This window comes from Myotis myotis, unplaced genomic scaffold (genome assembly GCF_014108235.1).
Source record: "Myotis myotis isolate mMyoMyo1 unplaced genomic scaffold, mMyoMyo1.p scaffold_m19_p_2, whole genome shotgun sequence".
Lineage (NCBI taxonomy): Eukaryota > Metazoa > Chordata > Mammalia > Chiroptera > Vespertilionidae > Myotis > Myotis myotis.
In genome coordinates, this window is record NW_023416324.1 from 197,756,060 (window position 1) to 197,779,362 (window position 23,303).

General features: G+C 41.6%; 1 protein-coding gene across 7 annotated transcripts in view; it reads right to left on the reverse strand.

The window, feature by feature from the left end:
- Positions 1-23,303, reverse strand: part of ARHGEF26 (Rho guanine nucleotide exchange factor 26) — a 112,128-nt gene that overhangs the window by 74,920 nt on the left and 13,905 nt on the right. For all 7 annotated transcript variants that reach the window (XR_004973964.1, XM_036348804.1, XM_036348802.1 and 4 more), the window contains exons 4-5: positions 9,049-9,105; positions 5,019-5,179 (exon numbers count right to left, since the gene is read on the reverse strand). Coding sequence is in view for 6 of the 7 variants with exons in the window: in XM_036348804.1 (XP_036204697.1) it covers positions 5,019-5,179; positions 9,049-9,105 (218 nt within the window). In the remaining variant the exon portion in view is untranslated. The remainder of the gene's footprint in view (positions 1-5,018; positions 5,180-9,048; positions 9,106-23,303) is intronic.

The window sequence follows — 23,303 nt, forward strand, 5'->3', positions numbered from 1 at the left end:
GATCAAGTCTGAAACTCAGGCATGTGCCTGACTGGGAATCGAACCATGACCTCCCGGTTCATAGGCTGATGCTTAACCACTGAGCCATGCCAGGCGGGCCCCAATTACACCTGTAAAGAGGTTACAAAGAAAACAGTTGCCAAGCCCATGGCACTGACAGGGAGGGCGACGGGAGGAGGAAGGGGCATTAAAGAGAGAACGAAGCCTCCACCGCAGAGAGGCTGTGAGAGAAGTCCATGCAGTTCTTACCCTATTTACTTCGTTTCTGCCCCAGCCCACAGGGTCCTCAAGTATTTCTGTGCCAAAATTCTGACCTTGGTTTTTCTCTCTCTTTCGTTTTACTCTATGCATGCGTCTCAAGAAGGGCACTGCCAGTCTCTGGGTGGGACAACTCATGCTCATGTAGGACTGTTGTGCCAATTGCAGGGTGCCTGTACCTCTGGCCCCCACTTACTAATGCCAGTAGAACCACCAAGTCACTGGGGCAACCAAATATGCATTTCCCAGTGCCCTTAGGGAGTAAATACAGCCACCATCACTTAAAAACCAATGCTACAAGCTCTAGGGCAGCAGTTCTCAACCTGTGGGTCGCAACCCCTCTGGGGGTCGAACAACCCTTTCACAGGGGTCGCCTAAGACCATCGGAAAACACATATATAATTACATATTGTTTTTGTGATTAATCACTATGCTTTAATTATGTTCAATTTGTAACAATGAAAATACATCCTGCATATCAGATATTTACATTACGATTCATAACAGTAGCAAAATTACAGTTATGAAGTAGCAATGAAAATAATTTTATGGTTCGGGGTCACCAAAACATGAGAAACTGTATTAAAGGGTCGAGGCATTAGGAAGGTTGAGAATCACTGCTATAGCGTCTCATGGAGAACCACCCCTATGACTCAAATCCTACATCTCCAGTCAAGATTTTTCTCTTATCTGCTTCCCCTCAGGCTTCATAATCACTTCAAACCTGCCCCAAATTGACTTTCTTGTTTCCCTCGCGAAGCCCCAACCTGTCTGTCTTCTATCCTGGCCAATACAACCTCCATCCACAGTCAGCAAGGCAGAAACCTGGCAGGCAGACAAAACTCCTCCCCGTTTCTCATCACGGCCTCAAGATTCTATGTTCTAAACATCCCTCAAGTCCTTTCCTTCCAACTCCCTATCAGGTTCCCATCATCTCTGGCTGTGTTCCTGGAAAGGCCTGTGATCTTTCACCATCTTCAGATCCTCTCTAACGCCTTAGATTTTACAGTTACCTTCCAGGCCACCACCTCAGTCCCCTATTTAAGGCCGCAATGTTGCCACACAGCCTCAGCAGGGCACACGGAGGCCTTCACCTTCCTCAGCTCTGATGCCCACCCGCCATTAAGCCCAAAACCTCCAGCCTGACCCAACGGACCTGCCGATTTCGGGAGATGTGCCCTGCAGTGGGATGCCTCTGCTCACACGCTGGGAATGTCCCCCTGTGGCCCAACAGCCACTGGGCAGATGCCATCAGCTAATATGCTCTAGAACCCGGGCACCTTGCAGAATAGGAGGTCCCATAGTGTTCACTGAAAGGAGTAATTCTTTATAAAAAAAAAGAATTTAGTATGGACCTGTCACACACTCACACACACACACATACACACACACAACCAGAATCAGAATTATCTTGTCCCTGTCATCTCCCGTAAAAGGGCTTCTTGGTGTTATTTATGGGCAGTAAAGAGTCTGAACTACCATAAAGGGGACCAGATGCCACAACTGTTAAGCTGAAAGTTGAGCATGTTCTGACCTCAACCTACACAACATATCCTAGCACCTAGAGCTACCATTTCTCATTAGGTGAAAGTCACATAGCACTTAGCAGGCCGTACTTAATCAGTAATATCCAATCCAGACACCGACCATTTGTTTTACTCAAGATTCTGTTTGACATTTTCTTAGGACTGGAAACTCTGTCGTGGGCAGCACATTAAATAGTTATCACTTGAGAGTCATTCTTGGAGACCGAACGCTGGAAATTCAACAAATAGGCATTACATAATAAATGGGCTTTGCCAACACTCCGAGCACTTTAAATTTTTAAAAGGCTGTATCTGAGTGTTTCAGATACGTAAATGGGTTTTTCAAACTGAATTAAATAAACGTGCGCACTATGTTATTATAAAGCAGACATAAGATTATATGAAGAAGCAGAATCTAGTTAAAATACAACAGAAAATATCACACAGGCAGCTATCCAAATTACAACATTACATTTCAAGTAAAAAACAAAACAAAAACGTAAAGAAAAGGATATTTATTTATTTATTTTTAATGGAGAATGAAAAGTTTCTGAGTTTTGCTTTTAATTAAAAAGAAAATATGGTCCAGAATAGCCACTTCCTATAAGCTACCATAGAAATGAAAATTTGCTTAACAAAAGCATAAAATATTTAAATTTTATAAATGATTAAAATAAAATTTAAATCTATTAATTTAAATGAATGACTTACTTCAGGGTTAACCAATGGTGAATATTTTTATACCCTTTTTATAGATAAGAAATGATCTGGCCCAGACAGTGTTGCTCAGTGGTTAAGCACCGGCCCATGAACCATGAGGTCACGGTTTGATTCCCAGTCAGGGCACATGCCTGGGTTGAGGGCCCGGACCCCAATGGTGGGCGTACAGGAGGCAGTCGATTGATGTTTCTCTCTCATCCATGTTTCCATCTCTCTATCCCTCTCCCTTCCTCTAAAAAAGGAACAAAAATATATTTTAAAAAAATAATCTGGAGAAGTAGCAACCTGATCGAGGTTAACTAATCACGGAAAGAAGTGACTGCTGGAACCCCAGCTCCTTCTGAACCATGCCGACACACAGGCAGTACTGTCGAGGCCCAAAGACTTAAGGAAGCATCCTCAGCTCAAACGAACTGTTGTTACTGAACAACCAGAATCTACTAAAAGCTTTCTCTGGAGTCATTAAGACACTGCGAGAAGCTGACCAATGGCCACATGATTCAAAGCACAATTCCACACTGGAGTAAAAACATGCCATGGGGGTTTTCGGAAAACATTTCTATTTTAAAATCATGACTTGTAATTTACAGTTATCAAAACAGTAATAATTCTTCAGAGTGACGTAGCTAATTTGGAGCTTTGTTTTCCTTCCACTGAAGTACAAGTTATAACGAAAGAGACTCACTTTGAAATCTAAATACCTTTGGAAGAGGGACACACCATGTAAGGGAGAAAAGATATCTTCACTGAAGGGAGAAAAGAAAGCTTCATTTCTCTTACCCAAACTGGCAAGACAGCCCTGGCTGGTGTGGCTCAGTTGGTCCCATGCACAAGGTCACTGGTTCGATTCTTGGTCGGGGCACATGCCAGGTTACGGGCTCAATCCCTAGTGGGGGGCATTCCGGAGGCAGCTGATTGATGCTACTCTCGCACATTGATATTTCTCTCTCTCTCTCTCTTTCTCTCTCTCTCTCTCTCTCAAATCAATAAAAATATTTTTTTAAAAAACTGGCAAGACTGGTACCAAAAGCACCAATGGGTGGACCACAAGCAACAGAAAAAGCTTCTGAAAGAGGATTTCCCAGCACCACCACCCCCCACCACAGGCACACTGTCCCTCAGGCCAGCAGATCCTCCGAATGTGTATTTTAAGTACCCATGTCAATAACAAGGTTGCCAGGATCTTTTCTGGTGCCAGAATCTGGCCTCTGCAGCTGTGCCACTATCATGAAACCTTTGGAGAGCTCAGTGATCTGCCCACGTGCTGATCTGTTTAGCATGGATGTTCAACCTTGTAGCTCGAAAGAGAAGTGCACCATGCATACAGTGACGGAGCCAGCAGACATACGTGAACACGCTATTGTGACTGCTTGGCTCCTCCCCGAAATGAAAGAAGAACAATGTTCGGATTCACACGGAATATTCACACCAGGGAAGCACCAGTTTTTGTCCATCCTAAAGACTGTCCAACTTGTAGGTCCTCTATTTACAAAAAAAATTAGGCACAAAGCAACTACTTAAAAGGTACCCTGCCAGAACCGGTTTGGCTCAGTGGATAGAGCGTAGGCCTGCGGACTAAAGGGTCCCAGGTTCGATTCCGGTCAAGGGCATGTACCCAGTGGGGGGCGTGCAGAAGGCAGCTGATCGATGTTTCTCTCTCATCGCTGTTTCTGGCTCTCTATCCCTCTCCCTTCCTCTCTGTAAAAAATCAATAAAATATATTAAAAAAAAAAAACTTAAAAAAAAATAAAATAAAATAAATAAATAAATAAAAGGTACCCTTGTAAGTAAGAAGGCTTAAAGCTTAAGCTTTATTAGTTGTACAGTGAATCCAACTTGGACCCAACCACATAAAATTGCCGATATTCAGTCCATAAACAGCAGCTTCATATGGTTCGCTTCAGTGCACTTCTGGTGCGTGCCTGCAGCGCAGGCTGTGTAGTTTGCTATGAAGCACATAAAAGCTCAATGCTGGTATACCGAGTTCCTGCACTCATTAAACATGATACTGAAAACTCCTCCAGCAGCGCTTATGAAATGCTAAATATGGAAAAACCTATAGAAATCATTATGGGCCTTATAAATGCATTTCAAAAATAATGTTTATGTGAAAAAAATAATAATATATGAACAAATATAAGAACATGAAAATGTAAGCAAAATCACTTTTGTATTTGCTTGGCATGATTGTTAGTTACTCTTTTCTTTCCCAACTAAGTGCTGTTCTATCATTGGCATAATTGAAAATGAAGAGTGAGGAGAATGAGGGAAGAGAAGGAATGAAGAGACCTTAGATAACACACTCCGCTGTGACAATTAATTACACACTTAGCATCCGTCTATATGTCAACAACCTGAAACATATCTTTACATTTATTTCAAAGAATAAAGATAAAAGCCAATTGAGTAAATGAGAGATTTCATGTCCACAAATGCCTTCCTTTTGAGATAACACAGGTGTCTGTTAGGAAGTAATGTCTTGGCATGACCCAAGGCAAATAAAAGGGAACTTACTTTTTGCTTGCCTCACAGACATCTGTAATATTGGAGAAAAGATGGTGACTCTCTGTTTTGGTCATTGTATCACTCAGTTCTTTAGAATTTTTAAACATTCGTATCAAGATCTCCAAGCTGAGTAAATATGAATGTTCAGAGGATATAACTTCAAAGATAGCCTGGTAAGGAGGAAAAAGAAATATATTATTAATTCTAGTAACTGAAGAACTAAATATAACTCCCATAATTCTGCTGATAGTATACGGGTGAATATAATATCTTGAAAAGTACAAAAAGATAAGCATGAAGAAAACTGTATTCTACCTGGCCAGTGTGGCTGGTGGTTGAGTATCGACCCATGCACCAGGAGGTCACCGGTTTGATTCCCGGTCAGTGCACATGTCTGCATTGGGGGCTCATCCCCAGTTTCTCTCTCATTGATGTTTCTCTCTCTCTCTCTAAAAACATACACACAATAAAAGCATATTGACAAAAAAAAATAAAATAAAGAAAACTGTATCACCAAACTACTGTCTTTATATAAGGCTCTTATACCCAAATCTTGAGAGAAAGAGTCACTGCCCATAGTGTAAATATGAAACAATGAAATCATCACTTGGAAAACTTGAGATTGCATCCTGAGGTTGTACTTTGCCACGGGGTAGGATCTATATTAGGAAGCTAGGGCATGTGATAAAATCTCAGTGTGACACTAATTAATCTTTGGGGTCATCTCCCATAGCCCTGCTTTCAAAGCATGTTGCTCTGGGACAATAAGGATTTACAGACATCACTTAGGATTCAGAGGAAAATTTTCACAAATATAGTCCTTTGCTCTGTCTCTGTGGGCCCTTTCTCTACCTATGTTTTCATCTGAATCATCTGCAGTCAATAACAGCAAACATTCTGGGTGTGCTAAGAGAGCATGACTGTACCTACCCTCAAAAGGCTCTTAACCGCTTCAGGAATTCTTTCATATCAACTCATACACATTGAAAGCAATTCCTGTCTGTTCAACAAGCCACCACCTCTGCTCTTGTCAGTGTCTCAAGAAGGAGCGAAGGACCCTCTGCAGAAACTCTTGGTGTCAGGCACTCAGTGATTTTCCTGATAAGCATTTTCATTCATGATGAAATGCCAACCCTCATAGGTGGATGGACATCAATGCCTTGGGTAAGGAATTCATCTAGCCCCTTAACAAAGTCAACTTCAGGTCCTCCAAGAATGGCAACACAGGGGAAATTCCTCCTCAGGGAGGGATGGTGGACATCCTGAGAGTCACGTCCTTCCTGGAGACCTCCCTAGTAACACTGCCATCATCACCCTGCCCTCCAGGGCTCCTCCCTGCAAACCCTTGCTCAGAAGATTCTTCCCAGGACTCCTTGTGCTGCTGCTAAGGCTGGGTGGGAGCAGGGCAGGCTAGGCAGGTAGAGGCCCGGCTACTGGTGGGTGGGCCATATTTGCAAGTCACATTAGTGGTGCCAATCTCAATATGCATCTCTCTTTTCAGCATCCATAAGCTTTTAGGGAAGTCTTACTTCAAAGTGCTGCTCTAGCCTTGGTTGTGCTCAGGGATTTAAGTGAAAGAACATTCTAAAGAGTAAAGAGTAAGCCCATTAGGCGTCTCACTGAGCCTGTTTCTTATGTAATTCTGTAACACAGTTATCAGTCCATCAATATGATTATCTCCAGGAAGTGCAATGCCAACTAAAGAAAATTGTCACTTCCTAGCCAAAACTAAGGGATTTCAGGTTGTTGATGGATATGGCACATTGGAATGACTTATAATATTTTAAAAATTAAGGACTTTTATAATAAAATTCAAAACATGAAGATTTGAATAAAAAGATTTAATAAACTATACAGAATAGATCATAGGAAAAGATGAATAAGTGGTACTTGCATGTAATAGGGTTAATGTAATTGTGATAACACCTGCAACAGAGCCATTAACTACTAATGGCAAATCAGGTTACCCCTGCTAAAAATAGCTACACGGAATAGAAAGAAACCATAAAGGTAGAGTTGCTGCTGTCACAACTTTTTTTATATCGCAAATCTGAATAAATATTTTCAAAATATAAGGAAAACAGAATAGCTTCAAATAGAAAAGGATTAAAAGAACAGAAATGTTCAAATGGAATTAGGACTCTGGAGAAGCTCTTGAATTTGTCCACAGGGAAAGAGGCATTGTTTATACCACAATGCTAATAATAAAGGAAAAAACATGTCACCTACGGTCCATCATTTGGAAAACAGATTTTAAAAAGGTGGTACTGCCCGGCTGGCGTAACTCAGTGGTTGAGCATCGACCTATGAACCAGGAGGTCATGGTTTGATTCCAGTCAGCGCACATAAGCTTGGTTGCCCAGTGCAGGGCATTCAGGAGGCAGCTGATCAATGATTCTCTCTCACCACTGATGTTTCTACATCTCTCTCCAACTCCCCGCCTCTCTGAAATAAAAAAAAATATTTTTTTAATAAAGGTGGTCTGCCCTAGCCGGTTTGGCTCAGTGGATAGAGTATTGGCCCTCGGACTGAAGGGTCCTGGTTTCGGTTCCAGTAAAGGGCACGTACCTTGGTTGCAGGTTCCCTGGACCTGGCCGGGGGGCATGCAGGAGGCAACCAATCGATGTGTCTCTCGCACATGGATGTTTCTCTCTGTCTCTCCCTCTTCCTTCCACTCTCTCTAAAAAAAAAAATCAATGGAAAAATATCCTCAGGTGAGGATTAACAAAAAAAGAGAAAAAGGTGGTCTGAATGAGTGATCTAGATTAATACGCGTTAACATGGATAAATCTCAAAAACAATGTTGAATGTAAAAAGTAACCAAAAGTATGTTCAGAATCATATCATTTATCTATGTTTTAACACACACACACACACACACACACACCAGTACATGTATATAAATCTATAGAATACATTTAAAAATACTGATTGGACAGTTATACATTAATTCATAATTATAGGTGCCTCTGGGGTTGAGAATAAGGGTAGAAGACTGAGAATAAGAATATAGGACGTCTACTTTATTGAAAGTTTTATTTTCTTTACTTTTAAAAAAATGAAGAAAAAAATTATAAATAAAATTTAATTCTCAGTGATGGTTATATCAATGTCATAACTTTAAAAAATGGCAATATAATGTGTCCTTATATTGTTGTTTTACTCCGTGCCAATGAAATAAGGATACAACATGACCTTTGTAAGATAAATTCATATGCATGTATATGCATAAACATAGAAATCCTTAGTAATATGCCTAAGACAGATGGAAAATGCTTTTGAGACCTTCACAGTATTATCACAACAAGCAATTTTCTTAAACTGCAGTTATTTAAACTTCAAGTTGTGAAACCCTATTGTTATGTTTTACTTTTATTAAGTAAAGTTTTATTTTGGTATAATTTTAGATTTACAGAAATATCAAAAAGGGGGCTCGGAGTTCCTGTGTTTCCTTCACCCAGCTTCCCCTAGCCAGGGTACATCACATAACCAGGGTACATTACATTTAGTCTACAAACAAACGTACATACTTTATTCAGATTTCACCAGTTTTTTTTACTAACGTCCTTTTTCATTCCAGTTTAAATACCTGGACTAGGTGCCCTGTTTTTAAGCTAACGTCAGGATATTTTAAAACATTCTTTCCTGGGAGCTTATATGCAGTTGTACTTGACAATGACCACATACGTCTTCTGTAATTTTATTCCTTCCATACCTGTATTCATTTCATGCATTTGCTAAGGAAAGCACTTGAGCAAGTGCACACAGTAGATGGAAGCACACGCACGCTTCAGAGCTCTAAAGCAGGGGTGGGGAACCTTTTTTCTGCCAAGGGCCATTTGAATGTTGATAACATCATTCACAAGCCATGCAAAATTACCAACTTAAAAAGCAGCCCACTATATGTGGTCAAGTATTTAATTAAGTCACCCCTAATGCCTTGGCAGGGCCAGACCAAATGGTTTTGCAGGCCTTATACGGCTCACAGGCCAGACGTTCCCCACCCCTGCTCTAAAGCATCTGCTGGTAGAAAACATACCTCTTGTCTCTTTCTTTCCTCCTGGCTAACTGTCTGAGATAATCCATTTCTTTTCACCTGGTGGGGGGGAAAAAGAGTTTTGAGTTCATTCACTTTAATAATTGTTTTATGTAACGCATAACTTTATGCCTTTCAAAAATGAATTAAGAGAAATGTATGCAAAATGTTGAATTCAGTACATGTGAATTTTTGGAGTCTCATACCTCCTCAAATTGCAGGGGGTGAGGGGGTGGGTGGAGGTGGAAGAAGGTATGGAGGATAAACAGTGATGGAAAACAACAAAATTAAATTAAATTAAAAAACATATTTTTAAAATATATTTTTATTAATTTTTAGAGAGAAAGGAAGGGAGAGGGATGGAGAGATAGAAACACTGATCAGAAAGGAACATTCATCGGTCAGTTGTCTCCTGCATGGCCCCTACTGGGGCTGGGGATCAAGCCTGCAACCTGGGCATGTGCCCTGATCAGGAATTGAACTGGCGAATTCTTGGATCCTGAGCCACACCTGCTGAGCTAGACCTATTTTTAAGTTCACGTCTCATATTTTCATCCTAAATTAAAGAATTTTAAAGATGTATTTTCCTGCTAATTGTCAACCTAGACACTTTCAATGCCACTATGGTCTTTTAAATGTATTCAATGGAATATAAAAGCCATAACGATCTGATATCCACCATCATCCATGTAAAAGTAAATAAGCTTCCCTTGGAGATTTTACAATCATCTTCTTTCTCCCTGAAATCACACTTCTATATCAATTTCCCCCCCAAAATTTCCTAATGTAACATAGTAATTCTATGTGATTGGGTATCTTATTAGTCACGCTAGTACACTTGAAAACAAAAATGTAACTTTAAACATAATTTTCTAAAATTCCCTGTAACCATTTAGCTTTGAGTATAAAAGAGATTGTTGTGGATTATATAACCACCACAAATATTAATAGCATATGATCAAAACAACATAATTACTTCCAATTTTAATGCACTAAGCCTGAGGAGTAACATGTTACTGAGGATGCAACTCTTAGAAAGATGGAGGGGCTTATGGTGGCTTAATGAAAGGAGGCTGCACTGAAGATGTTTCACACTGACCCCCTTTCATTTTACGCCCCCGGGGTCTGCCACCTTGGGGCCACACGGTATTAAGAGTTGAGATGGGCAAGAGGGATGCCTTGCTGTGGTAAAACGGCAAAAGGGCAAGTGTGAAAGGAGAGGCTGGAAAAAAGGCCTGGGTAACCCTTAACTGCAGATGCAGCCTCCGTTTTAGAAAGGAGAAGAACTAGAAGTTGAGGATCTGGAAAACAGTAGCCTTCGAATGATTCCTGTCCACCTCGCACAGTGTCCATGAACTCCAGGGTGTGATGCATATCGTAGTGTGAAGACGGCTGTGCACACAGTTCTCTACATTGTGTTGTCATGGAAACCAAGACAACCACATGTTACTGTCTTTCATTTAATGTTTGGAAAAAGTTGGAAAGCAGTATGAAAATAGAGTCCCAAATCAATATTAAAATGAGCAACCATTTACTGAACATTTACCGTATGCCAGGAAACGTGCTAAACATTTTACACCTGTTTTCCCACCGAACCCGCATAAAAACTCTAGAAAGTTGATACTATTCTTATCCCCATTTCACAGATGAGGATAACAACTGAGGCTGGGGACTCAAGATCACAAGCTAAGTAGGGAACAAAGCCAGAATCTGCATCCATGCCTGTCCAACTCCCGGGCTCATGCTCTTAATCATGATATCATGGGGGGTAGGGACCCCCATCCCCCACCCTCTTTTTCTAGGGTTGGGCAAGACCCCTTCTAATGCCAGGTCTCTGTACCAAGTCTCCATATGTTTTACTGCATCCACCATCCTGATCCTGGGTCAGCGTATCAGCAAGAATTCATGCCTAAAAAGGCTCCGTCAGACACTTTAATAAGGGAGGAGATGGCCAGAATGAAACTGTTCAGAGCCTCTCCCATTTGGTTAACCCTGAACAAGAATTTCACAGGATTTCCTGCCTGACACGGAGTCCTGGCAGATGAATATCCAGGCTCCATGCCCACAATCTCTGCAGGTGAGGTCATCAGCAAGAATTTCCAGGCCACTCACATCTTCATCCAAAAGGACTGATGAGTTCACAGACCCGGAAATCTTAAGGGGAAGAGAATGAAACGTGTGGGCTTAGAGAACTAGACAGAGGCCACCTAGTTTAACTGAGGGATTAAGAGTACTTCATCTGATCATAAAAATAAAACAGATTCCCCAGCTAAAGTACTAGTCGTTGCTTTGTGAGGGGGAAGAGAAGGTAGTTTTAAATGGTGAAATATTCCTTTAACCTAAAAGTCATCAGTTACAAACCAGCAACCTGTACAAGACTACTGCAACAGAGAGAAAAACAAGGTTCCAGGAAGCAATATTAGGTCATAAGAAAACTGAGGTGTGACCCATGTGAGGAGCCCGAAAGTTTGCTCTGGGGAATTATGGCAAACCAGTTCCTCCGGGCAGGCAGCCACACCACTGCTCTGGGGCTGTCCTGCCTCAGCCCCTTCGGACGCGCACAGGCAGGCGGGACAGCTTCTTCCTCCAGAGCAAGAAGGAGCATTTTGGCCACCTGAGCCCTCCTTCCACATGGAACCCTAAGTTAAGTAATACCTGAGAACAGGTGCCTGCAGGTGGAGGTTGAGAGCAGGCAAGGTGATTTCAGAGACTGAGGAGGTTGGAGAAATGAAACCAGAGAAAGAGGGGGAGAGAGGGATATAGAAAGAGGGCCCCACAACAGCTGGCAGAAGGAAGAGAAGAGAAAATTAGAGGAGAATGAAAAATAGGGGCAAATATCAAGCAGGAAAAAAGAAGAAAGAATGCGTGGCAAGTTTTTAATAGTCAATACCTCTGGACATTATCTAACTCAAAAACAGTGACCTTGTCGGTGAACTTAGGTAAAATCACTGGTAGGCCCAGACCTTTTTTTTTTTTTTTGGGGGGGGGGGGGGGGGGTGTGCTTAGAAAAATAAATCTGGTAAAAGATATATTTATATCTATAGTTTAAAGTTTATATGCTTTTTGCAGCTTGTACACTTTTGCTAAAATAATCTAAAATATTATGTTTATCACATTTCTTCTACTGTTCCCCTTGTTTCCACATGCAGAAAAGAAAAAAAATATATACAAGCTTTCTAAAACTGCTACTTTGCTATCTAAAATGAAAAATTTAAATTGTACAGGCTCCTTTTTTATTTAAAAAATACTGTTTCATGTTGGTAGCTCTGGCTGAGTACAAATGGAACACTTAGTCAAAGCAACACTTCCTTTAAAGGTCTCTTCTGACCTCCCTGGGACTTACTTATTCCTCACTGTCTTGGCCTGGTTTAAATTTTTATTCAACTATGTAATCAATAAGGAGAATTGTGAAAATAGTTTAATGAAACAGTAACAATTGTATTCAATTTGGGGTTCTTGAGTTTGTGTCATCTAAGCAATTCACAAGACTGTTCCATTCTTGCCATGGCAGGTTCTAGACCAGTGATGGCGAACCTTTTGAGCTCGGCGTGTCAGCATTGTGAAAAACCCTAACTTAACTCTGGTGCCGTGTCACATACAGAAATTTTTTGATATTTGCAGCCATAGTAAAACAAAGATTTATACTTTTGATATTTATTTTATATATTTAAATGCCATTTAACAAAGAAAAATCAACCAAAAAAATGAGTTCGTGTGTCACCTCTGACACGCATGTCATAGGTTCGCCATCACTGTTCTAGACTCTAAGGAGAAAGTATGAATGCAGGTCAGTATCTTCAACACTTTAAGTGGAATTCAAATAATGCAACAGAATTTTATAGCCCAAAACCACAATTCTGACCTAAGTTAACAAATATGAATATGGTATGAGGCTTAACCAGATAACAAACTCAGAGAACTCAGTAATGTTGCAATAGTTTTAAATTCGTAGATTTTTACTGCTGTAATTGGTATTGAAATTCTTCACCCATGAACTTTGTAACAGATACATATTCCACGTCCAAATGAGAAGGAAATGAACAATTAGCTGAAACTAAACAAACAAACAAACAAAAAAAAACACAAAAAAACAGTACAAGATACTTCATGCATGTCTAGTTAGACCCAAAATACTGAAATTTAGAAAAGAGCAAACTCCCTAAAGTATAGACCCCAAAGTTAATTATTTGATGCTCCATTTAGAACTCATGCCAGTATTCTTGACAATTTGCAAGTCTGACACACACAGATGACTCTCCTAGGAAGGAACAGGGAGGCTTTAAGCAGAGATTCCATCCTGCCCTCAACCAGTTACAGGCGACTTCACAGAACGGTGGCAGGAAATCCATAACCTTTGTGCAATATCCCTTGGCCTTTCACTCCACTCACTGGAACAGGTTATGAGCCAAGTTCTCTACGGCCCAAATAGAGCCCCAAAGTTGCCATTTGTACATACTGAGCCTGTGTCCAGGACAGAGCAGATTCTGTGCAGGAGCCAAGATTAGCAATCCGTCTCTTGGTCAACCAGATCACCATTTCTATGGGGTAAATAGGAATATGTTCTCGGGCCCCCCAAGACTTGATACTATTTGTAGATAAGATGAGTGCACATTCCTCCTATTTCCCCCCACCAGCTAGGGAAACCGGATGGAAGGGTCGCAAAAGACGGACGGACCAAAAAGGCTCAGAGATGGACAGTGAACAATTAAACCAGAAATTTATGATCCAAGATCAGTCGGGCTCCATAAAACACGAATGTAGGTTGGATACCCATCTGAGTTGAGACCTTTATACTTGGCCAGAGTTGCCCCACTTGCTGAAAATCAGCTGGTTATTCCTGCCTCTTGGTGATTCCCTATTCACCAGCTTCTGTTCTTAAAAGCTCATGTGGGAAGGGAATGAATTGCAAAGTAGAATTAAACCACAGGACACAATCTCTCTCAGGTCTTTTCTACAAAATGAACACAACCCAAATAGCCCCTGAATTACAAATGAGCTACAGTTCTTTCATGGTAAATAGCATGGGAACAGCATCTCTTTGAGAGTGTGTCTGAAGTTCCTAAACCGAAAAATCTGCCAGAGTCCAGAGATCATGTCCATAGACAGCCCCCTTAAGGCTCTCTCCAGCCCCACGTTATCCACGGAGAAAGGTCCTGAGCTATCACTCTACCTAAGCTAAGAGCTGCTACACAACATTCATCTCAAAGGGCCATAGACCTAAATAACCAAAAATCAGATAAATGAGGTCAGAGGGCATTATAATTTCAGGGAGGTAGAGAGAAGACAATGACCCATTTAATAAAATCATATGCTTAGTTTGAAAATATAGCAAGTAACATGCCAGGGACCTCCTAACTCATTTGTTCAAAAAAAGAATCTGCTCTCTGATCTACTATTGTTGACCTTAATTCTACAGTCCTCACCCAAATTCTATAGTCCTCACCCAAATTCTATAGTCCTCTCCAAAATTCTATAGTCCTCACCCAAATTCTATAGACCTCACCAAAATTCTTGGTTCTCAAGAAACAGCAAGCCTCTCAGTTCTCTCCACACTGCCTCCAGAGAACCTCAGGTCTACTAAAATGACAGCAAACTCAGTAAGGCAGGCCAGGGCTTGAGGCATTTGTCCTCTGTGGCCTGAGTCACCCTTTATAGACAAAGCCAAGATTCTTGAATGAACTCAAATTATTTCAATGCAGATATGAGGCTGAGAGTACAAACCACAAACAGACAGGTAATTAAATGTACAAAAATAAACTGCTGCGCTCTGTACGATTTAGGAGATAAGTGTGCATCACTTCATTGCAGCCAGCCTGGTTAACTAGCTACCCATATCAAGCCAAATCCTGATTCAGAGCTCTAGTTGCTCCTTTTTTCATTTCTCAAACTACCTTTATATCAAATGCTTGCCATGCACCAGAATCTTGTAACTTCTGCCATCATCATAATTAGCCAGCTAATATTAAAAACAGAAAGAGAGCAGAGAGAAGGCCAGATATTAAAGCATGGTCATCTGGGCAGCTTCACCAGGGAGCTGCAACTTCACACTCCCAAGGACACCTCTGTTCCATTACCTACAAATCACTGGGGGAAGGGGTCCAATAAAGAGGAAGGTGGGTGTACGCACAGTGATGTTGGGGTGACATTGGGGAGGTGCTTTCCTGTCAGTCTAGCCTGGGAACAAAGATCATTGGCTAGGAGGGTGGACCCCAATGCCAACCCACAAATATTTGGGAATACATAAGCCCTAGACAAAGAATCCTCTCTCTCGCTTGCTCTTGCACTCCCTTGCTCTGTGACCCACACTCACCCAGGCACTAGCTTGCCATGTGGCCTTAGCAGACCCTTGGCCCATGGCCACGTGGACCCACACGCAAGGGATTGCAGCTGGGAACACAAGCTAAGCTAGCCAAATACTGGAATGGACTGTGCTTAAATATGGAGCAGAGACTCTGGACAGTGTCTTAATTCTAGCTCTGCTGAAGACAAGATTGGACTTTTTCCATGGCAGGACAGAGGGAAATGGTACCTTGAAAAGACAAGGGTTTAATTCCATGCAAATAACTATAACTCATTCTCCTGTGTGAGTCTCAGGAAATTCCTTTCCTTGTGACATCACAAGAATTCCACTTCTATTGGCAACATGTGGGGACACAGAAGGCACTCCCTATAACACTTCTAAACCTTATGACAACCCTGCAAGGAAGATACTAGCATCAGAAAAGTTAAGTCACTGGCCCTAGATAAGGGGCAAGGCTGGGATTCAACCCCAGGCCTGCCTGGTTGCCTTCAAAGGCTGAGCTCTTAACCCGGGCAGCACACTGCCTTCTTGAACACTTCTGAACATTCTCGGAATTGGGATCTGCAGCTACTCTTCCCCCTAAACCAGTGGTTCTCAACCTTCCTAATGCCGCGACCCTTTAATACAGTTCCTCATGTTGTGGTGGCTCCCAACCACAAAATTATTTTCATTGCTACTTCATAACTGTAATTTTGCTACTGTTATGAATCGTAATGTAAATATCTGATATGCAGGATGTATTTTCATTGTTACAAATTGAACATAATTAAAGCATAGTGACTAATCAAAAAACAATATGTAATTATATATGTGTTTTCTGATGGTCTTAGGCGACCACTGCCCTAAACTAAGATCCTCCCACTGGATGCCCCAGAAACCTCATCTTTCACTGGATTCCTAGCTTCTGCTGCAGTGAAAGCTAAGTTGTCAGTGGGGTGGCCTGGTGATTTCACATGTTACTTAATCCTGACATTTCTCCCAGTTAAGGAATGCTTTCCTTTGACTTGTGGCTCTTACGAGCTAGCCTCCATTCCCCTGTGGGCACTGAGCCTAGACCCAGATGTATTCATTCTCTATTCTCCAGGTGAGCAAGAGATGAAGTTCTTCATCTATCAACAGTTAAGAGGAGAAAATGACGCTAAAAAAACACACATGAAAAGCTAATGACACAGAAGTAGAAAGGATGAAAGGGAAAATGATGTTAGGGGTAAAGGGCAATTTACAAAATTATTTAATAAAAGATGAACAGGTTTACAAAGTGGAATATTTAATAAAATACTGAGGAGCAGACCAAGACTAACAATGGAGGGGGTTGGGAATGGTGATAAAATCAAAGCAGACTTCGGTCTGAACTGTTATGCTTAATTTTGTAATGAGGACAATGTATTTGTATTACTTCTGTAATTCAAAATTAATTATTTTAAAGAACTTAATCAGCTTCAAATTTTGAATTTTTAAATTGAAAAATCAGAAACTAATGACTAACAATGGGGAAGTGGTTAAAAAAATCAAACATCCACCTATCTGATGAAACACAATATAGGCCATTCAAAAGGCTGTTGTGGAAGAAAGTTTAATGATGCAGAAAGTCATTCACATCATTGTTACGAGAAAAATAATGGGTTACAAAACAGCAGGTTTAATGACGCAAAAAAAGATATTTAGAACACTGTTAAAGGGAAAATATGGGTAACAAGACAATATTATTTTATTATTGATAGTTTTGCTCAAAAGAAAAAATTCAATTTTACCTTTATAAAAAATGGTCTGAATCTTATATACAAAACGTCAACTAATTTTTATTTTGTTATCTCTTTCTATTGATACTTTTTGATTTTTCTATAATGAACATGCCTTGGTTTCAAAGCATAATTTTCATTTTTTTAAAATTTTTATGGAATATTCTCATATTTATTTTTTTTATAGATTTTTAGAGAAAGAGGAAGGAAGCAAGAGAAACATCAATTTGTTGTTCCACTTATTTATGCATTCATTGGTTGATTCTTGTATGTGCCCTGATCAGGGCTCAAACCCACAACCTTGGCAGATCGGGATGACACTCTAACCAACTGAGTGACCCGGCCAAGGCCTAAATCTTCATTTTAAATAAAAACTAAAATAGGTTTCAAAGTCCTCTCTCAAAACAGAAATAAAACAAGTAGGGCAGACAAACGAAATTGTTAAGGCTGCCAGCAGTACCTGCATGTCTTTGTTGTGGCCCATAAGGAGAGCTAGAGAAATGACAGGGGACCGCCAGCAGAAGAAAGAAACAGAGTAAGGCCAAGGGAGGGAGTAAGAAAGAAAGAGCTCAGTCAAGTCCAAACCATGCAGCGGCTTATGAGGCAGTGTTGAAAATGAGTGATGACAGGCAGGTGTGCAAGTGTGCGAGCGAGGGGCGGCGGCCTGGGCTGGAGCCGGCGTCACTGGGAATGACGCCATGGACCATAGTGAAGGCGTGAGTCAAGAAGGGGCTGGCAAAGGCAGGTCTGACGGCTCCTCTCGCCCAGGAGAACACCCGCTGGTAAGGGTGATGCCAACAGGGTAAATGCTGTTTTGTTTTTGTTTGTTATTTTTGCAAAGTGGCAGATGGACAGGATGAACAATTCCAAAACAGTAACTTACTTAGACCAACACTGACCCTGAAGTTAATTTCTTAGATTTGCAATAAAAATCTAACCTGAGAACAAACTATTCTAGAAAAAATGAGCAATAAAGTGAGCTGATGTTTTACGTAGGATTTACAAAGCATGCAATGGTTTCACCGGATGGGAATTGTCTTATTGTATGGAGGAGATCTGAGAAGTAGAAACAGAATTAGCATTCCGTTTACCTATATATCAGATGTCAATCAAGCCACATGTTATACTTCTACTGCTTTTATTTCTCACCCTTCTGTCCAACCAGCCCATCTAGTTTTGGTCACACTTTCTAGAGCAGTGGTTCTCAACCTTCCTAATGCCGCGATCCTTTAATACAGTTCCTCATGTTGTGGTGACCCCCAATTTCATTGTTACAAATTGAACATAATTAAAGCATAGTGATTAATCACAAAAACAATATGTAATTATATATGTGTTTTCCGATGGTCTTAGGCGACCCCTGTGAAAGGGTCGTTCGACCCCCAAAGGGGTTGCGACCCACAGGTTGAGAACCACTGTCCTAGAGAGAAGTATCCTGTCCTTAACTGTTTTCTTTATTTTTATATATATATATATATATATATATATATATATATTTTTTTTTTTTTTTTTTTTTTTTTTTTTTACAGAGAAGAAGGGAGAGGGATAGAGAGTTAGAAACTTTGATGAGAAAGATCAGCTGCCTCCTGCACGCCCCCCAGTGGGGATGTGCCCGCAACCAAGGTACATGCCCTTGACCGGAATCGAACCTGGGACCCTTCAGTCCGCAGGCCGACGCTCTATCCACTGAGCCAAACCGGTTCGGCATGTTTTCTGATGTCTGTGTCATTCATTTTGACATTCTGTCCTATATTCTTTCAAAAATATCATTTAGACATTTCATTTCTATTGTCCTCCAAACCAGCTTCTAAAATCCTGCAGTACAGGTCTTGGTTTTAGGCTTGTTTTGTTTGCCCCCTATAATTCAGTGATGCATTCTGGAGTCAGAGACCAGTGTTTTTCACATTACAAGTTCTAAGCTCTTAGTAAATGGCAAGATCAAGTCCATAAATCTCTGATCTTCATCTCTTTAAATGTAACAAAACAGGAAGGATAAAACAGAAAATACCATAGTGTACTGCATACATTAAAGGTAACTTCTGCTTTGTCAAACTTTTGTTCGAGGTACACACACAGACGCACGCACACACACACTCCTGCACACATGCACACACACAAACACACATACCGGGTTACAAGGTAAAATGTATTTCGCATTATGTTAGGTCACTGATATGGAACATGGTTGCCATGTCAACTCCTCCGTGTGTAAATTTATACAAGATACATCAGTCTTGTCACTTAATGCTCTCACAGACACCTGCAAAAAAAAAGCTGTTCTCTGCGAAAGAAGCAGCCCAAAGTGACCACATTTCACACCACAATGCATCATGGAGGCCAAAGCTGATTGGAACAGAGCTAGTTAGGCACCTGGCCGAATGACAAGGAAGTGACCTATCATCAGAGGGAAAGTGGCTGAGCCAATATGATCCAATATGGCTCTCAAGAAACTAAATTGGCTCATTGTATATGGAAGCTGAAAGGACAGCGAGAGGTGGAGTAGGAGTGGACTCAAGTCTAAGTTAGGAGGACTCAGAAACTCCAAGCCTGCAGGAGCCTTCAGGAGAAAAGACAGACATAGTAAAGAGGAAAAATAAGCCAATTCATGGGAAGAGAGCCAATAGGCAGATGGTCACTGAGTCACAACACTGGCCAATCATCACATGGAAATATGGTTCCTGCTCTCCCAGGTAATAATATCAAGACCCTTATAAATACAGTAAGCAAGTAGCCATATTTAACATCTCAGAATCTCAGCTGCCTGGATATAAAGTACTAAGGTACGTAGCGAAACAGTACTTGCCCTCGTGGTCTTGTCACGAGGACTATATAAACTGCAGTGAAAGAATCGAATACGTTCACTGGTACACAGTGAGGCCTCTGCAAATACCTGGCCAATCATTTAACTACATTTAACAACTTGTTTAATTAATATAAGGATGCCCCAATGGCAGGTCCCAGAGCTATAGCTCTCCTGCAAGTCAGCCACTGGCCTGCCTGCTCACACGGAGATCTCGAACCCAGGTGGCGAGCAGGGCTCCCTGTTGCTCAGCTGAGCAGACAACAACCCTACTCCTTTGTACATCACTACCAGAAGCGGGGTTTCCTGCCACCCAACACGGGAACTGCTCCAATTTTTGTGTTATTGCAGTTGGCGGGGTGGCAGAGTTTATCTCCTACACCAAAGGGGAAAATAATCTGCAATTTCCTTTCACTGGCAACAACACTTCCTTCTGCAGAAGCTGTCCACTGGCTCTATAGTCCTAATCTCCTCCAATAACAGGTACACAAATAATAAATACCTTAATCACCTGAAGACATTAGAGTACAGACTAAGCACGTAGAAAATCAACAGCTTACTAGTATACTTACTAGTATATATAGTCGGGATAAATCAACAAAATTTGAGAAACAAATTTTTAAGCATTAGTTCCATATTTAAAAATTCAACAGTCATTTTGAAGGTAGTGACTTTTCCTGTCATTATGCAAACTAACCACTGTGTGGATGTGGCCCTGAGAAACGGTACCATCATTGGACCAAGGGACAAGACGCCATGGGGGGACAGCTGAAGGTCAGAAAGACAAATGGAAGAATCGGACAGATGATTTCTACAATCCAAAGCTCAATAGTAAAGAGCCTTCCCCCACAGTTACTCAGAACCTCTCAAAGTTAACTGGGTCTTCTCTCCTTTTACCTAATTACCTTGTATTCCTACAGAATGTGCCCAGCCAAGTCCCCAAAAGAAACCCCAAGTGGGGATAGAGGCTATCATTTAAAGTGATTTCATAGGTATGCAAATACCTACGATGCGCTAACATAGTTCTAAACTATGAAGATGCCAGTTCCCTGATGTTTCAAAGACATCTATTAAATCCTGGACGTGGCCAAACAACCATCAAGAACTTTTTTTTTGAAATAAAAATTAAAAACAGTCCACAAATGTTAACTTCCTGGCTGCTTTCAATGTGAGTACCTTTCTGTTATTTTCACTTATGGGATTAGGTTTTCGCATTTATTCGTTCATACATTCATTTGTAAATTCATCAAATATTTACTGCGGCTTTTATTCCAGTGGGAGTAGATGTACAATTAACAACAAAAAGTAAATCCCATAGTATGTAGGAGGGGTAAGTGACACAGAGAGAATGGGACATGTTGGGGGAGAGGGGTGTTAGGGAGAGAGCCATGTGGCTGCCTAGAAGGAGAGCTACTGTAAACTGAGCAGACAGCCAGTGCAAAGGGCCTGAGGCAGAGTACAGCTTGTATCTGAGGGGCAACAGTGTGACTAGCAATAAGCAAGGCAAAAAAGCAGGAGATGAGTCCAGAAAGACAACCAGGAGCCAGATCACACAGCCCCCACTCCCCCGGGCCGCAATAAGACTTTACCCTGCGTGGAGGAGAAATCACTTGAGGGTTCAGAACAAAGAGACAGTATCTCAGTACATTTTAACAGGGCACAAATCAACAATGTAATTATATAGGTGCTACTTGGAGAAGTGACCTTAAGGGACACAGGCAGACACAGGTGGTTGAGAAGGGAAGCAACCAGGTAGTCCACCTCTGCATTGGACAGGGAGGCAGTGCAGAGCGTAGCTCTGTTCTGAAGGTAAAGGCAGCAGGCTTTGCACCTAATTGAAAGTAGGTTATGGGAGAAAGAGGAGAGTGAGGAATGGCTCCAAGGTTTTTGACCTCTGCAACTGGAGAAATAAAGCTATTTGTTGAGAAGAAATAGAGGCCATTGAGGAAGAAGCGGGTTTGGGTGGGAGAGAAGGGCGTGATCAGAAGTACATTTTTGGGACAGGCTCACTTTGAGATGCCTATTAGATACCAGAAAAGAAGCTGGATATCCTCACCTGAAGTTCTAGAGAAAGAAACTTGGACGTCATCAGAGCACATGATGTAGTTAAAGCCACAAGATTGGATGAGATCACCAAGTGAGTGCAGACAAGAGAAGAGGCCCCAGGACGGAGCCCGGGACCCTCCAACATTAGAGATCAGAGGAAGGAGGAGGGGCCCACGATGTAGCTCAAGAAGCTCCAACTGCACTGACTTCATTCTAACTCCTCTTACCTACCATCACCCCAAGGACCCACGTACATGATGTTCTCTCTGCCTGGGACTCCTCCACCCTGCCTTCCCCCTCCTCCCCCCGCCCCAATCTTGCCCAGACACCTATCTGGGCACTCCTGTCGCCTCCTTTGTCACCTTCCCTTGACGGACAGCACCTTGCCCAGACAGGTGCCCTCCCCAAAAGGCTCTCAGAGCAGCACAAACATGTCCTTCGGGGCATTAGCACAGCTGCAATTCTGCCTTTATTGTCTGATGTCTGTCTTGCTCTGCAGGATGTCTGTAAGGACATGAGAGCAAGGTGGAGTCTTTGCGCCATCACCAGTGTCTAGGACAGGGCCTGGTGTAGAGCAGGCTCTCCACAAACACTAGGTGAATGAAGGAATCTCTCTCATTCGTTTTCTGCTCAATGAAATAATAAGACCCTCTTTGTCTAGGTCCCCTGGCTGGATTCCTGGCTGAAATGCTCCTTCTGTAGTTATGCCAACCAAAATTAAATGTCCCTGTGCTCATCACCTCCCACTTTCTTGGAGCACCTGCGTCCTCAGCTCTCTGCCTTGCCTCAGGGCCTGGTGCACACACCTCCACCTTTTCACATCCCATTGTTCTCTCCGGGGAATCAATAACATAAATATTGGCATAGCTACCACTCAATTGTTCCTTAATTACTCAGCTCCAACCAGAGTGGTTTTTTCCTCAACCTATGTATATTGTTCAGACGGGGTCATACAGTTCAAGTTCCAACAGTGCTAAAGTTCAGAAAGAGAAACACTTCTGAACAATATGGACAACACAAAAGCTGCACTCAGTACACACACAGCAACAGTGAGGTGCTCCCAGTACTTGGAGATAGTCATGAAAAAAAGCTGCCCTCAACGTGAAACGAAGAAACAAAAATAATAAACAAATAGTTACACGTATACTTGTGTGTGCATTTTTCTAAAGAGAAGGTGCAGGGCTCATAGCTTTTATTAGATTCTCAAAGCATGTATAACCCCATCACCACCACCCAAGGAAAGATGACAGAAGGCCTATCCATCCTATAGAAGAACACAGCAGTAACAAAGAACACTGGAGATCATGGCTAGCCATAGATTGGTTTGTAAGCCTCATCGTTCAGAGAAAAAGCACGTTATAAAATCTATAAA